General features: G+C 36.9%; 1 protein-coding gene across 2 annotated transcripts; it reads right to left on the bottom strand.

Annotated features, from left to right (window-relative positions):
- Window positions 1-745: 745 nt before the first annotated feature.
- Window positions 746-4,659, bottom strand: LOC109074737 (protein sprouty homolog 2-like). 2 transcript variants are annotated; one of them, XM_019090757.2, is made up of 2 exons: window positions 4,081-4,659; window positions 746-2,547 (listed from the first exon to the last, which is right to left on the bottom strand). In XM_019090757.2, exon 2 carries the CDS (start codon window positions 2,502-2,504, stop codon window positions 1,581-1,583), a length of 924 nt encoding a protein of 307 aa, XP_018946302.1. In that variant the 5' UTR covers window positions 2,505-2,547; window positions 4,081-4,659; the 3' UTR covers window positions 746-1,580. The 2 variants fall into 2 exon arrangements, with proteins under 2 accessions (XP_018946302.1, XP_018946301.1); XM_019090756.2 differs by having other exon boundaries at window positions 746-2,555; window positions 4,081-4,656.
- Between the last annotated feature and the right edge of the window lie 11,484 nt (window positions 4,660-16,143).

The raw sequence follows: 16,143 nt of genomic DNA on the forward strand, positions 1-16,143 counted from the left end.
CATACTTCAATGATTAAACCAGTGCCAGATGTTTCCCATGGAAGTAAATGCAGCCAGTATCCGCTGCTGGCAGGGGAGGCTGGAAGTTACCCCTGAAGGTCTGGCTCGAGATCAGGGCTTCTTTGTAAAGAAACTGCGGTTGATCGTGATCTGAGATCAGTTTGTTTGGGTGGTTTTATCAGACAAGATGTTGTTCCAAGTATTAATGTTAATTATTGGTAATCATAACTTGATCTGTATGCACAGACATCTAAATTCTGTGTGACTATTACATAACTAAAGATTTGTCGAGTTTTCTTGGTCAACCAGAACAACACAAACTAACAGATTTCTGCAATTTTCCAGTCAAGATAACACCCATGTCTACAAATGGTCATGGTTAAAGCAAGATCATTCATGTAATAACAGTCAACACCAAACAATAGTCAATGTGGCATTTATAGTGAGCTATATTAAACTTCACTTGATCTCCTTTGTGCAGGAAGATCTCATCGATAGAATCTTTCAGTAACGCACCTATTTTGCTAATTTGCCAATGTACACTATCATTTTCATCACTTTATTTTCAGATGACCTCGAAACTGAAGCTCTGCGAACATCATCGCTGTCATCATAAACACAAAGTGAAACACGACCCTGACAGTTGATCCGTCGGGTAAACAAAGGCGATTGAAAACACAGTAGATTTTCTGAAATGGGTCTTTGTGCTCAAAGGCTAAAAACAAGGTCAACAGCAGGCCATAAAGAACAGAGAAAATGCATTGTTTAATTTCAAAACGTTAATATATTTTCTATTTTATAGTGAACATATGCATCAGATTTTACACCCTTTTTTTGCAGCAACAACGGAGGTTTTGTTTCTCAAAGTTGGTGTGATGCCTATAAAGAAGCCTCTCAAAATAAATATTACTTTATAAAATAATAAAACTTCAAATAAATATTTTTACACTAAACAATGTGTTGAAATTAGAAAATAAATTTTTTCTTAGGGTCACTGTACAATTTACATGTATAGTTGAAGGGATAATTCATGTATAAGGTTTCTCTTCTATAAGGCAAAATATCAAAAGAGTGATTGATATACATTCAAAATGAATGTACAACACTATACAAGTTTTATATATGTGTCATATATATGGATCTGTCAAGGTGCCTCTGGTTTGGCACAATGCTTTTCACAGTTGAAATATTATATGTACAAAAATAAAATCTCTCAGAAAAAGAGCTCATTTGCTAATTTACATACTTTGCAGATACTATTCACAAATAGTTAGTTAGGAGAGTCTGTCACCTTTATCAGTCATATTACTGAATGTCAATAGGGCTAACATTCTGGACTTCAGTTTAAAACAAAAACATTACCCCCCTTAAAGAGTGACAGAAAGAGAGAAAGTGGATAAGAGAAAAGCAAAAACAAACAAACAAGCAAACCACTTCAAACCAGTTTTTCCGCCAATCCAAAGTCACCGCATGGTCTACAGTGCCAAAACTACAACAATTTGTGAAAATTCTTCCACTGCTCTGGAGATAGTCCCAGATAAGGTTATCTTCCCAGTGCTACTCCAGGGACCAAGCCTCATTTATTTCTCAATTCCTTTGTTTTTGCAGTGACATCCTGGCCGACTGGTGCAGTCGTAGCATGCTTGGCACAACGCCACGCAGCCCTTTGCCGGGAGGTAGCAAAGCAGGCAGGGAAGGAAAATTGCCAGGACACTTATTGCCGACCACCGCATGCAGCAATGTGACTGGCTGCAAGAGAAGGGCTTGTCCGCGCACACATCCTCATCATCACTGGAGCAGTGGTAGAAGAGACCCTTGACGCAGCAGACACAGGTCACATAGTCCATCGTTGTTGTCGCCGAGCAAAGGCACCTGCGGCCACACATCCAACAGGATGGCAGGGTCCGAGGGCAGGTGCACCCTTCGCACTTGCAGCGGCCACAGTCCTCACAGCGATCTGAGTGCTTTCTGTCGCCAGCCCGGCCTGGGGTTCTTGCCAAGGGCTTTAATTCTTCCTGTTTCAGCTCTGAACGTTTGGGCTGCTCCCTCACCACCCGATCGCCCGTCCCGCCTGCGTTTCCCAAAAGTCTTTGCTCCGATGAAGTGCTGCCCGTACTGGCCCTGGCAGTACTGCGTGACCCGTCGCTGGTGCCACTGATGGATCTGCTCATGCCGCTCCTTGGTGACTGAGAAGCTTGTTGAGGAGTCTGCTGTCCAGCTTGTTGGGTTCTCTGGGAGTTTCTATGCTCAGAGAGCTCAATGGAGGCGGTGGAAGTTGGGCTGGAAGATTGCGAGTCCGTTTTCTGCTGGGAGGCCGGTGACCGGGGTGCCACCGTCGGGCCCTCTGTGTACTCATTGCTGCTGCGGATGGTCCTGATCTGGTCCAGGGAGAGCACCTGACCCTCCCAAGGCTCTGAGTCCCCAGTCTGGGGTCCGCCACCGTCACGCAAAGCTTGCAGCAAGCCAGAGGAGCTGCTGCCGCCATTTTGAGCTCTCATCTCCATCTTTACTCTGAAGTGGGAACTCTCCGGCTGGCATTGAACACATCTGAAGTCCTATGGGAAAGGCAGACAGTTAAACGAGAGTCTACAGGGAAGTAAAATCCCATAAACTAACCATATGTAAATCATACAAACTAGGCAAAAAGAAAAGGCAGATGGCAAGGTCCTTAATGCAAATCTCCCAACTACTCCCCACCTCTACAGCCCTGGAAGGCTGATCATCAATAGGGCAGGCCTTTACCACCTGCAGCTATCAAGTTCATGGAAAACCTAGAAACCACTTTTGCTCTACAGTGTCTCGGGTGCTGCACATTATCAGATCAAGAATAAATAAGGATCTCTTTGCAGAGCAATATCTACCAGGTTGTCTTCTGCACAATCATCTTCCTCATTTATCATCAACAAAAGTTTGAGACCATTCTAAAATGTGTTCCTATATATACACACCTTTTATATAACTTATCTGTACATTTATAGAAACAATTATCACCTTTGGCTTACTTGTAGAAAATTGTTAGGTATTGTGTATTGTAAACAAGTGCTATACAATTAACTTTTAACTGAATATTTACTTTTTGTGTTGACTTTGTGTAGCTTGTCTTTTTATTGTAACATTGCAAACATCATTCTCACTGCTCATTCCTTGCAGAGGCAATTATAACTTGTTTGTAAAAGATGGTATAGAAAAAAAAAAAAACAATTACAAGCAAACCCAAATTAACTTTGTTTTGTGGTTCAAGCTATTATTTAAAAAAAAAAAAAAAAAAAAATAAATCTAAAAAACATACATACATCAAAATAAAATATCCACGTGTTTAAGTGAAAAAAGAAAAGAAAAGAAAAAAAACCTTGAAACCTTACATCTCAGCACCAGTTGAGTATCTAAATAACACTACCCCAAATTACCATATCAATGTACAATCTCTCTTTCCACAGAGAGGCCCCATCAGCAAAATGTCTGTTAAACATCTGTTTATCTCCTCACTGCTATTTAAACTTCTGATCTGGGTTATCAGCATGCATTCTAACTTTATAACAATACGTAACTTGGTTGAACTATTCATGGAGTACAAAACCATTTCCCCCCTTTCTAATTTGCAACAGCAGCCAAAGGTTTATTTATTATTATTATTATTAACATGTTTAGTGAAACGTCGAATAGGTTTTTCTTTTTTGAAAGAAAAAGAAAAGAAGAAAAAAACGCTTATTTATGACATTTATCAATGTCTATTCGCAACTTTAAATGATACAAAAATGTAAATGTTTAAAGTTTTTATTAAAATCATAGTGGGTCTTAGTAATGGTTTTTATAATAAACGTGCATCTGTAGATGACGTTGTTCAATAGTGATTCGCAACTTTAAATGAACAGCAAGTCAAAGTAAGTACGTAGGGAACAGATCCGTATGGCAACTATTTGCACAGCTGCAAGAATGGCGCGGAGCATGAGCACTGGAAAAAGTCACGAAGAGCTATAATATAAATGCACGACTAAATAAACAATATGCAATAAACGAAACTAAAGTAAAAATCTGTAAAAATCCACTGCAGCAAAAAAAGTTGTATCACATGTCACTTACCGTAATCTCACCACCTCAACCTCCTATTTGTGTTGTGAAGAGTATATCCTACTAGTAGGAATTTCTCTTTGGTTAGTCCTCAATTCATTGGGAGATTCATTCACAAAAATCCCGATGATAGCAAAAACTCCCGCGTCCTCGTGTTTGTGTATTTTTCCGCGTAGCTCGCGCGAAACAATAACATCTGAATTTTATTCCAAGTAGAACGCGGTGTAGTTTAACTAATGCTTTTAAACCGCTAATTATGCCAAAAAGAAAATAAGTTCCAGAATCCAACAAAACAAGCCGAGTTAATAGAAAAAAATAAAAATGATAAAGACTTTTTTCAAGAAGTAGCGTAGCGGTTCGCAAGTTGAATGTTTGGCTGCATAGCACACACTGCTGATTTCAAGTTTTTCAGCTCTTGTTTTTTCTTCTTTCCGGAGAGGAGGTCGGGTTTATGCTGTAAATGGCGTCATGTGGAAGTGAAGGGGGTGAACAGAGTAGCTGTTGTCCCAGAGGATATATCGTATCCGGTCCCAGCTCATTGGCTCTACAGGACTCAACATTCACTCCCTGTGTGTGTGTGTGTGTGTGTGTGTGTGTGTGTGTGTGTGTGTGTGTGTGTGTGTGTGTGTGTGTGTGTGTTCTCTCAGAACAGAGAACACTAGCACAAGGACGTTCGATTCATTTTAGCGAATCTGTTCACTCAAACGATTCGGTTCAATGAACTAATTCAAAGAGCTGACTCACCGATTCTTTTGAGTTATTTGTCAAATGTGCTACGTCTTATTGTGACAGTTGGTTTTGACTCATTTGTTTTTTTTTATTGTATAATGTCAAAAGGCTTCACGGTCCGGATGGACGCATCTCGCCACTTGGCGACCCCTGATATAGATTATGCCCAGTGTTGTATTGTGCAAATTATTCAACGACTTTTAATTGAGAGGGTCTAGGTCGACTTTTTAAAAGAAGTTTCTGTCAGGTTTGTTTCTCGAAACCAACATTCTGTTTACAGTGAGCTAAAGGTTAACTAAAGCCTATAAAATAGGGTGAACCTACGTGCCTTTTTCCCCCGGACATGTCCTGGCCAGGATTTCTATATGGCCTAAAATATACAGGCTTCAATCAGTGTATGACATCAAAGTACCATGAGAGATGTAGAATAGAGAGCAGAAGTTGAACAAACCTTTGTGTACACGTATTTGCAACACTTTGACCACTCTTTTGTAGATCCGACCTTCTCACGCGACACGACTGGTCGATTATGTACAATGTTTGCATGTTATTGGTCAAACTACTTTTTGGTCATTACCTTCAGCAAGTATAAAAACAGGAAATCAAAAACAAAATCTGGATATTTTAGGCAATATAAAAATCCTGGCCAGGTCCGGGGAAAAAGTGCCCGTGCTCACCCTATTGTAAAATACATTTTAAACAAATCACTAATCACATAAAATTAGGTGATACATGACGACAATACTTGTATTTTCTTGATATAGTGTCAAATAATGATCATAATGGAAAATGAGCAGCCCGTTTGTTACCTCAGTCAAACTTCTGCACACACTTATATTTTAACGTTTGTGGTAACTGAAAAATCTAAAACTGTTGAACGCAAACAGTTATGTGTAGTAACATTTGACAGTTGAAAGTTTTTCTCCTAAACAAAACAGTACAGTAGAGTGTGCTAATCGGTTCAAGAGAATCATTCAAATGAATCTGTTCATTCAAAAGATTCATTCGCAAATCAGATATCCACTGCCTCAGTCTTTCACAGCCTAAAGATTTGCACAGGAGAGCTTATCTGTTGCTCAACCGCTGATGATACTTATGTGTATAACTTTATCATGCTTTATTCTCTTTTTGAAGACTTTTTAAAGGTACATAGGCCTAAGTGGTAAAGCTTCTTTTGTTGCAATGAGTTAAACTTTTTTCTGTCCTTTGTGCAGCTGTTCTGGCCACCATGTGTGAGTTCAGTTTTTAGACTTGTGTTTTCTTACCTGTATTCGACATTTCAGTGTACAAGCTTAACCTGATTTCTAGTTACAGAGAATGTCTTAAAATCTAAATGTCAAAATAATAATAATAATAATTATTGTAATTATTTTGTTTTATTCGATGTTTTATAGTGGCATGATAAGATAAGAACAGCTGGACTGCAGCACCAGTTTAATAGTATGTTTGTTTCTTAAATTATCACAAGAATTATATTTTAATCAGAAATGCGCAGTACATGATTAGCTCAGCAACATAACAAATAGTAAATTGTATCCATAATGCACCAATGTCAGGCTGGCAAACAGAATTAAATATTATTTAATTCTTAAATATAATGGGCAATCTGATAAACATAAAGTTGTATACAGAAGAGAAAACACAAACAAAAAAGTCTGATCCAGTTAAATCCAATCCAGCTGTGATAGTGGATGAAAGACAACAATACAACAAGTTTACTTAGCATGGAAATAGCTTCCATACAAAGCCACTTTATAATGTATGGACCATTGTGGGCTAATAGGAAGTACTCCCACAGGAGAATGTAGTCTTCTTCAAGTACCCCCCTTGACACATTGTCTGTCTGTCTCTCCAGCAACTTTTCTTTAAAAAGGCTGCAAGGCAATAACAGGCAAAGCTACTTCTGTGTTATCAAAAGAAGGGGGTGAACAAATGCACCTTGAGGTGGCCTCAAATGAACATGGAGAGTCAAAGAGGAAATGAGCAGAGAGTGAGCGAGTTCCCAAACCCATGAGACTCCACCATCCCCAGCTGAGCAGCCCCTATTGTTCAGGGCCTCCTTTTCAGCAGCCAAAGGATGTAAAGGTAACTGACAGGGGGCTTTGTGCCTGGTCATGGGGACTCCCGTTGCCCAAGAACGCCCAGATTTCCTTGGTCACACATTGTCAATGGGGTCCATGAGGAAATGGGAGAAGTGGGTTGGACGGGGATGCAGGGAAAAATCTTTTAGAATAAGACACATAACAAATAGTAGGGTGAATCTCGAATGTCTGGGTTGTATAAGAAATGATATATTGCATACAAAACATTTGTAAAGAACAATTGTAAAGTAGGCTACATTTGTAAAGTATCATTCAAAACATTGTAATATATATTGTACTGAATTTAGTTTATGCTAACTTTGTAAATAATAATAATAATAATAATAATAATAATAATAATAATTCCTGAAATAAGAATGAGATTTTATTGCATTTCAGTCATGACAATTTTGGTTGACAATTTGCTTAGCTGTTATGAAAATATTGCAACAGTAAAACAAACCTTAAGTATATATTAATTTTTTATTAGTAGTATTTCATCATTATTAATATTTTTTTCTTCTGATTTTGGAGCTAAAAATAACCCAGACATTTCTTTGGGAAAATCACCTAATAATATTAAACAAAAAACAGGAACGCATTAAAAATAAAATAAAATAAAACCCTGACTCTCTATCTTCTAACTTGCAAAAATAAGACTTGTGGCTAACTAATCCTAAATAAGTCTTCTGGCATTATTTCCAAGTGTACCTCTTTATGCAACAGCTGTCTCTCTGTTTCTTTGATTGTTTTATCGCCCCCATCCAAAGCTCCCCCAAACAAAAGCTTATATACTTTGTAAAGATAAAGAGGAAACAGTGGACAAAATGCATACAGATGGTTTAGCTTTGAGCAAAGCTCAATGTGACATGAATTTGTGGGCTTAATAAAATTGCTTGACGTTTTCCTTTCTTGGTGTCATTTATTTTTCCTCTTGTTCTGGGAGATAAGTTCCACTGTCACCTCAGGCTTTATTGTGGTTCAAGACAATTTTGTTGGAAGAGACACGGAAATAGGGAGAAGTTTCAATTACGTCCTGTCATTTATTGTAATGTTTTCTGTGGTAAAGCAGAAAGTCTCAGACTCAGACTCACCCAATTTCACTTATTTACAGATGAAGTTTTGCATTTCCATGCACATTCTTTTTTCTTTAGGAAATGTAACATCTAGTTTATTTTATTATCATGTTTTGGACAGCAATGTTAAACCAATCTCCTCTTCACAGTCATTTAAATATAATTTACCAACCCTTGTTATTTCCACTGGCATGTTCAGTGCTGCTTGAAACAAAACCCAAAACCACAAAGTGTCAGTCTGTGCTCAAAAACACATGTTAGTCACAGTCGGTAGCGTCTCCAAAATATTTCACAGATAATCACCGGAATGTCTGAGTGGATGTTGTACATGTACAATTATATTTGTTTGTTAGGAAGAGAAACCATATATCCGTTTGCTCGTGTGTAGGATTGAACCACATGGGTCGAGAGTGGGTGTGAAAGAAAAAGAAAGAATAAATGCGAAGTACGAGTGCAAGGATGGACATGCGGACATGGATCCAAGTAATAATGACCCTTGGTGAGCTCTAGGCATCGGAAGGAAACACAGAGCGCCCTGTAATTAGGCATTTTATAATGTGCACCAAATTCTTTGATAATGCAACAAGGGGACCGTGGAGGGGGGGCCGATTCAAAACCACAATAGTTGACTCTGGAGCCAGTGAGCCCAATTATAGCAGGTTATGCACAGTCATTACGCTAGGCCGGACAGATCTCATAGGAAGTTTAGGCCTTGTATAAAGAAAAAAAAGTCTTTTGGAGCCCGAGGGCGAGCTGCATGGGCTTCGCCTGGCATCGTTTAGCAGTTCTCGCACTTCCAAGGAAGTATGCCAGATTTGAAGTAATGAAATCTTTGCCCTTAATTTGCCTGTAAATAGCATTGGAGATACTCTTTTGCTTTGATAGCAGGGTCACCACTGTGACAAGTTCCAGAACGCCACATTTGGAAAGATAATTAGAAAAGACAATGGACTATTTAGTTTAATGGTTTAATAACCTCATCATCTTTGGTGGAAATGTTTAAAATGATTCATCATTTCAGATGTTGCAGCACAGTTTGTAAGGAAAAGCTACACTGTACAAAATTATTATTGGAAATTAATAACTATAAATTATTATAGTATGTTTTACAAAAAATACAATCTCATTTTTTCTACTTCAAAATTTCACATTTAATTCAATGTGATACTTGCCGTTTCTTTGTAATTGTAAAAAAAAAAAAAAAAAAAAAAAAAAAAAATCTACACCATTTTATGTCTAGGGTTTGTATATTGTTGTATACAGGTTTGTATATTGTATATTGTATATTGTTTGTAAATTATTATAGTATGTTTTACAAAAAATACAATCTCATTTTATTCTACTTCAAAATTTCACATTTAATTCAATGTGATACTTGCCGTTTCTTTGTAATTGTAAAAAATAAATAAATAAATAAATAAATAAATCACACCATTTTATGTCTAGGGTTTGTATATTGTTATAAAGTAAGCAACCATCTCAAAACCACCCAAAGCGCACAAGAAATCACTTAAGCCCCTTTCACACAAGAGATTCCGGAAAATACACGGATGATGTGTGCCGGCAATTGTTTCCGGATCGTTAGTTTTTTTTTGGTTAATATTGGGGGTGTTTGTCCTGAATTTGTGCGTGCATTCACACACAACCCGTAAAAGTCCCGTAATGACACATTACATCAGGATGTGACGTGTAATGTACAAGTCGAAAACGCTAGGCAGCCAAGAAACAGGAAGAAGGAGAAGAAGCAAAGCGGAAGGGTTTTCATTGATTTATATAAAGATGGTAGCTGATCAGCTACTAGGGACATTTTTGTTTATGGACAATATGCTTAATGCTCAAATTACAACATGTTTTTCGATATTGACTTTTTCTGTGGACACCAAGGTACAAGAAGAAGTGGCAACTACTGCAACATTAGCCAGTTCTGCTGATAACTCATGTTCCTCATTCCTGCATGGAGACAAGTCCACCCAGGTAGCCAGCGCAATCGGGCTAATTGAGGCTGAGTCTCGGCTCACTCGGTTGTGTTCTGGCAGCGGCTTACCAAAAGTGAGCCATCTCTGGCCCAGTAATGGTTGCCAGATATGGTTAGACTTTGGATATGCGGATCTGGCCCGATTTGCACTGAGACACGGCACATTTAGCCACATTCAGACCGATTACAGGCCCATAAGCGCTGGTCTGATTTTGGCTGAGATATGGGCATGCATACCTGCCCTTACCAAAAAGTAGTATACTTCAAGTTTATTTTATTAAGTATACTTAAGTAAAGTTCAATTATATTTTTAAGTATACTTTATGTAGCAAGCATACAAATATCAGTTTTCTAGTAATATACTTGTAAGTGTACTGTTTCAATACTCCTTGGGACTAAATTGGCCCACTTTCTAGTATGTAAAAGTATACTTTTAAGTATATTTTAAGTATAACAGTAGCAAAGTTTGAGTACACAACTAGTTTACCTCTATGTTTGTAGTTTGTACTGAAATTATACTAAAAGTGAACTTATAGGTATACTAATAGTTTACTAATTAAATACTTTGTACACTTTGAAGTATAGTCTCAGTAAACTACTAGTTTAGTAGTTTTATACTGCAAGTATACTCATAAGTTTTCTTTGAGTGAACTTTACATCATACTTTAGGTATACTACTATGTCCCTATTTAGGTTTTAATTTGTATATATTTTGTTATATGAATATCTGAACATCAAAAGAAAGAACAGGGTATCTGCTTGTAAACAAAAACATTTTATTCTAGCTTCATGCATTCTTTTTTAAAACACTTTAATGTGGGTAAGTGTCATAAAAAATAAAGAAACAACACTTTGAACAAAAAGCTGAAAAAAGACTATGAATTGGATTCAGAATGAGAATCAAAACGTAGATAAAGTCGATCAACACCCCAAAGCTTGACTGTAATTATTACCTCTTCATCTGTCGACATTTAATTCCATAATGTTACAGTTTTGATGCTGTTTCATATCAGATGATCGTGTTACATGTGTTAGTATCTGTTGTTTCTTTTTTTCTTATTCACTTGTGTTTTTTTTTGGAAATTCTGTGCAGAAGATGTGTACTAGCACCCTCTACCGTATAATAATGAAAACACGGATTCTAGAAGCACAAATATAGCTAAAATATACTTAGACTTTTTGTAAGTATAAGTCAAGTATACTTAAATGCCATTTTAAGTATATTTCTGAGGAGTACATAAAGCCCATTTCAGAGAACTACATAAAAAGTAAACTAAAAGCATACTTTCCTATTTTTAGTTTAAAAGATGTATACTAATTAGGGTGACCATACGAGCCATTTTCTCAGGACGCGTCCTTGCCAGAATTTTTATATTGCCTAAAATATCCAGGTTTTGGCTGTTTGCACTGTGCAGATCGATCATTGTATGAAATCCATAAGAGCAGAGCAGATGGCTCCTTATGCATTTTTTTTTATATATTGTTTTTTATACAATGATCTTTGCGCAGCGACGCTTCAAGTTGAACGAACGAACAAACACAACTAACATGTATGTGTATTTGCATTGCTTTGATCATTCTCTGTAGATCTCACCTTCTCACACGCCGATTGGTCGATTATGTACAATACCTGCATGTTATTGGTCAAACTACTTTGGATGTTTTAGGCAATGTAAAAATCCTGGCAAGGATGCAATCTGGGAAAATGGCTCGTATGGTCACCCTAATACTAATAGCACACTTGAATAAACTTTTTTTTTGTAAGGGTGGACCAGTTTAGGTGGCGTGCTGGGGGTGGGTCTCCATTTACAATGTGGTAAATAGTATGTAGCAGTGACACTTAAACATAATATCTTATACCTGCCCTTGTTATGTTATTTTTTTTGTGTGTATTTTTTATTTTAATTCCTATTATTATTTTTCCCTTTTATCCAACATTCTGTTTTTTTCTTTAACTACTGTTGGCATGATTTAATTAATATAATTAAACAAGCTTAAAGTGGTTAAGGGAACTTTAATATTATTTTTGCTATATGAGTTTCAAGACATGGACACTAGCTTTGACATCTAATGACAAAACCTGACAGGCGTTTTGTGCTGCTAATTGCCAGAAGACCAGAATACCTTAATACACTTGTGGGTAAACATTTGATAATCTAACACACTCTAAAAAACGCTGGGTTTTCAACCCAACTGCTGGGTTGAGACTGCTGGGTAAGGATGTTGGGTTGTTTTAACCCAATTTTGGATTGAAAATTGGTCTTGATCTATAACCCAGCGGTGCTAGGTTGGGAACGCGGACATGTAGGAGAGCACACACATCACGTTCACGTCGGACAACACCATTGCAAGAAGCCGCCGTTTTTTCAGCGTCTTCAGATGGAAGCGAGGTTTATGGTAAGTATAGAATAAAAATGTAAAGTCATCATTCATTGTTTAAGTCTGGTAGTATTTTGAGATTTCATGGAAGCCGGAAATAGTCCGAAAAGAGCTTATATTGAAATGGAAATATTGAAATATACTTTATTGTCCCCAAAGGGTAAATTTGTAGTAGACTCGAAAGCCAACATTTCGACAGAACCGGATACATTAAAAATTAAAAATTGTATACATACACAATATACACATCAACCATTCATAAAGATACAAAAAGGCATAAACATCACTACTCAGTAATAAACAATCTGATTGACACTGGTATAAAATAATTTTTAAATCTGTTCCGCTTATACTGGGGAATTCTATACCTTCTTCCTGAGGGTAAGAGTTCATAACAGGGATAGAGTACATGAGATGGGTTACTTAGGATCCTTTTTGCCTCATTGCTTGTACAGAGTTTGAATACTGCATGGGATAGTCTTTCAGTCCTATCATTTTCATAGCAGTTCGAACAATATACAGTATCTTTGATTTGGATTTTACAGAAAGATTACTATACCAGGTGGACAAACCATGATAACACTCTCTAATATAGACTGATAAAAGAGATACATAATTTTCCTTTAAATTCCATAAAACCACAATCTACGTAGATAATACAATCTCTGGTGAAGTCCTTCACAAACCCAATTAACATTGGGATGAAGCATATATTGATGTTATGGGGTAGTAGGTGGGGATGCCATGAAAAGAAATGGTATAAGGGCCAACCCCTTAATCTTTGTAAAGATGACATATTTAGTTGACATGCATAAGTACATGTAGACTTAACAAGGATACTGTAAAATATGTATTTCATTTTTGTTGGAAGTAGATGCCATCTGAAGGATTTTAAGGTAACAATGTCATTTTGTGGAAAAACAATTTTATTTAAAGCTCTGGTTTTATATCAAAACTGGAAGGAGTCTCTAATACACATTTTGGAAGTTTTAATTAAGTGTAAGTATATATATACACATCACACCAACCAAAATGGGTTCTCTTAGCCAGTACTGGCCTGAGTCTGGGTACTGAAACTGAGCCAACACCACTGGAATTGGGCCACAATCATGGCAACCAAAATGGTACTCTTAGCCAGTATTGGCCTGAGTCTGGGTACTGAGACTGAGCCTAACATTGAACACTAACATTTATAATAAAAACATTTCTGCCAAAATACCATATGCTATTTGTACAGTAGCCTATTAATAACTGCAAGTTGAATTGACGAGCGTGTTACTGTGTAGCTATTGCCGTTTTCAATTTTACATCGTCATCAGGGCCAGCCCATGGGTGATAGGCGAAATAGGCAAATGCTAGGGGCGCTGTCCATCCATAGGGGCGCCCAAATGAGTTTTTTAAAAAATAATATAATTTTAATTAGGGGTGCACTATATATCGAAATATAATAGATATATGGTTATGACTTTATGGCATTGTGATTTAGTGAGGTAGTGATATTTGGTTGAATTTTAATTAAATTGTGATGTGGTTTTCAGAGTGAAGCGGGTAATGTGTTTGTTCAAGTGCAGCCCATGACATGCAGTGCTTCACTCTGAAACATGCGGCACAATTATTTATTTGCTGGCAAACCACCAAAATAAAAGCAGTTTAATATTTGAATTTGAGCAGAGATGCACCGATCGACTGGAACCAGACATTTTTTTGTTTTATTTCGGAGTCTGTAAACGGCGTTCACAGAGGCCAGAGACACAAAGAGGAGAAAATACATTTGCAGGCAGAGCAAGCTCACTGTTCACTGTGCGCGAAGTATTAATGTATCTCTGAGGGGAACTGACTGTCTTAAGAAACAGTTTAGATGGCATTTTCCTTTTATCTTGCCTCTGTATAATGCATTTAGTGTTTATGGCAGTAATCAAGGAAACAATGCATCACTGCTGTTCCTTAAGTGACACCTGCTGACAGAGAGTGAATTTGCATTTTCATTTAGCCCATCGGCTGTTTGGTATATTTATGTAGCTTCCTTTCACAAAGCTAAAGTCCATTCTGTTTTTGCAGCAGGTTTTGAAATTATACAGTCTAATTTAGATCAAAATATAGGCTAATAAAGCAAATAACCATATTCTTCATGAACTATAGTTCCATTCTTTCTTGTCTTTTGCTTAAGAACCACATAACAACCACCTAACAATGCAGTGAAACACTCAGAACACATTTGTAACAGCACAGAACATTGTATCAACCACATAGCAATACACCCAAAACAATCATAATCCTTTAGCAACCACTAAGCAATGCAGTGAACACTCAGAACACCCTATCAACAGCATAGCAACACTCTAGCAACCACACATCAACACATTTAACACTCAAAATACCATAGCAACACTTAAAACACGTAAGAACATAGCAACCACCTAAATTACCCTAGCAACAGCATAGCTCAAAAGATATGATTTGTGCTCTTTAGATGTGGCTCCTTCAAAATGAAGTCTGTAGGACTTTGTCATTCATGTCTGTAGTCCAAGGTTATGTACTGAGGTTTATGGGGTTTGAAGCTTAATATATTCTTAATATATTCTGTTCTGGGAAATGCACAAGATATGCAAGAAAATATGAAATAAAAAAAACATTTTGCTATGCTTTTCATAAACATAGCTGAGACACCAAGTGAGTCTCATTGTAAAATTAGTCAAAACAAAGTAATTATCTCTCACATAAGATTAAATCACCAGCACACTGCAAACAATATTTAGACTTACTGCAGAGCATTTGCTTTCAGACGTGAAAAGGAAAAAAGTTGCATAAACAGCATTTTCTCTCTCTCTCTCTCTCTCTCTCTCTCTCTCTCTCTATCTCTCTCTCTCTCTCTATAAATAAACTCTCTCTCTCTCTCTCCTCTCTCTATATATATATATATATATTTATAGTTAAGAGGTTCCACTTCTTCTTTTTTGCCTCAATCTCTTAAAACGAGCTCACATACAAGAGTGATAAACCAAGCCCTTTTCTTTTAAATTCTGCATCCTTTGAACTCATGAAATATCCATTGGATCCTTGGGCAGCTCGTGTCCCCTTTAGACCCCCAAACACACACTGCAGAGTGTTTTAGGTTCAGATGAAAACCATTACACAAATTTTGCGGTTCCTGTTTTTATATCCTCTTCTCCGGCAGTCATCTGGGACAAAGAAATGGATACTTGGCAAGCTCTTCTTCCTCCAGAAAAAGAAATGAATAACAATCCTGTCTCCTCAAATTGTGCTTCCGCAAAGAGAACTTTTCCAGATGGAACTCTTGACATGCAACACACATGCACACACACACAGACATACACACTGAGAGGGACATCTGTCTGTCTATCTATCTATATATACATACATGCATGCATACCTAAATTTTAGTCAAGCTGAAATGTTTATATTTTGAATTGTAATTCAAAAAGTTTTATTAGAAATTATATTAAAAATTGCTAGGTTTCCTTGGAATCTTTGATTGAGGTGAAAACTGCAAGAAGATTTGCAAAAACTATAATGGAAATGCAATGTTTTTGCAATATTCATATATAATATTATCTATCTGTCTGACTGTCAGTCTATCTATATCAATTAATTCGTATATTGTGGGATAGCAGAAAGAAATGCTTCATGGAAACAGTGCAACTGCAAAAGAAGAAAAAAAGTGCTTACAAATCGTTTCTTGGGGTGGATACAGTAAGTGCAATATCTATAATGTATAATTAAACTATAATGGAATTATAATTATTCACAAAGTGTTTTTGCAATATTTATTATTTATGTATACATATTGTGAATAATGACAGCGTGTTTCCATTAT

The sequence above is a fragment of the Cyprinus carpio genome, chromosome A1, assembly GCF_018340385.1.
Source record: "Cyprinus carpio isolate SPL01 chromosome A1, ASM1834038v1, whole genome shotgun sequence".
Taxonomy (NCBI): domain Eukaryota; kingdom Metazoa; phylum Chordata; class Actinopteri; order Cypriniformes; family Cyprinidae; genus Cyprinus; species Cyprinus carpio.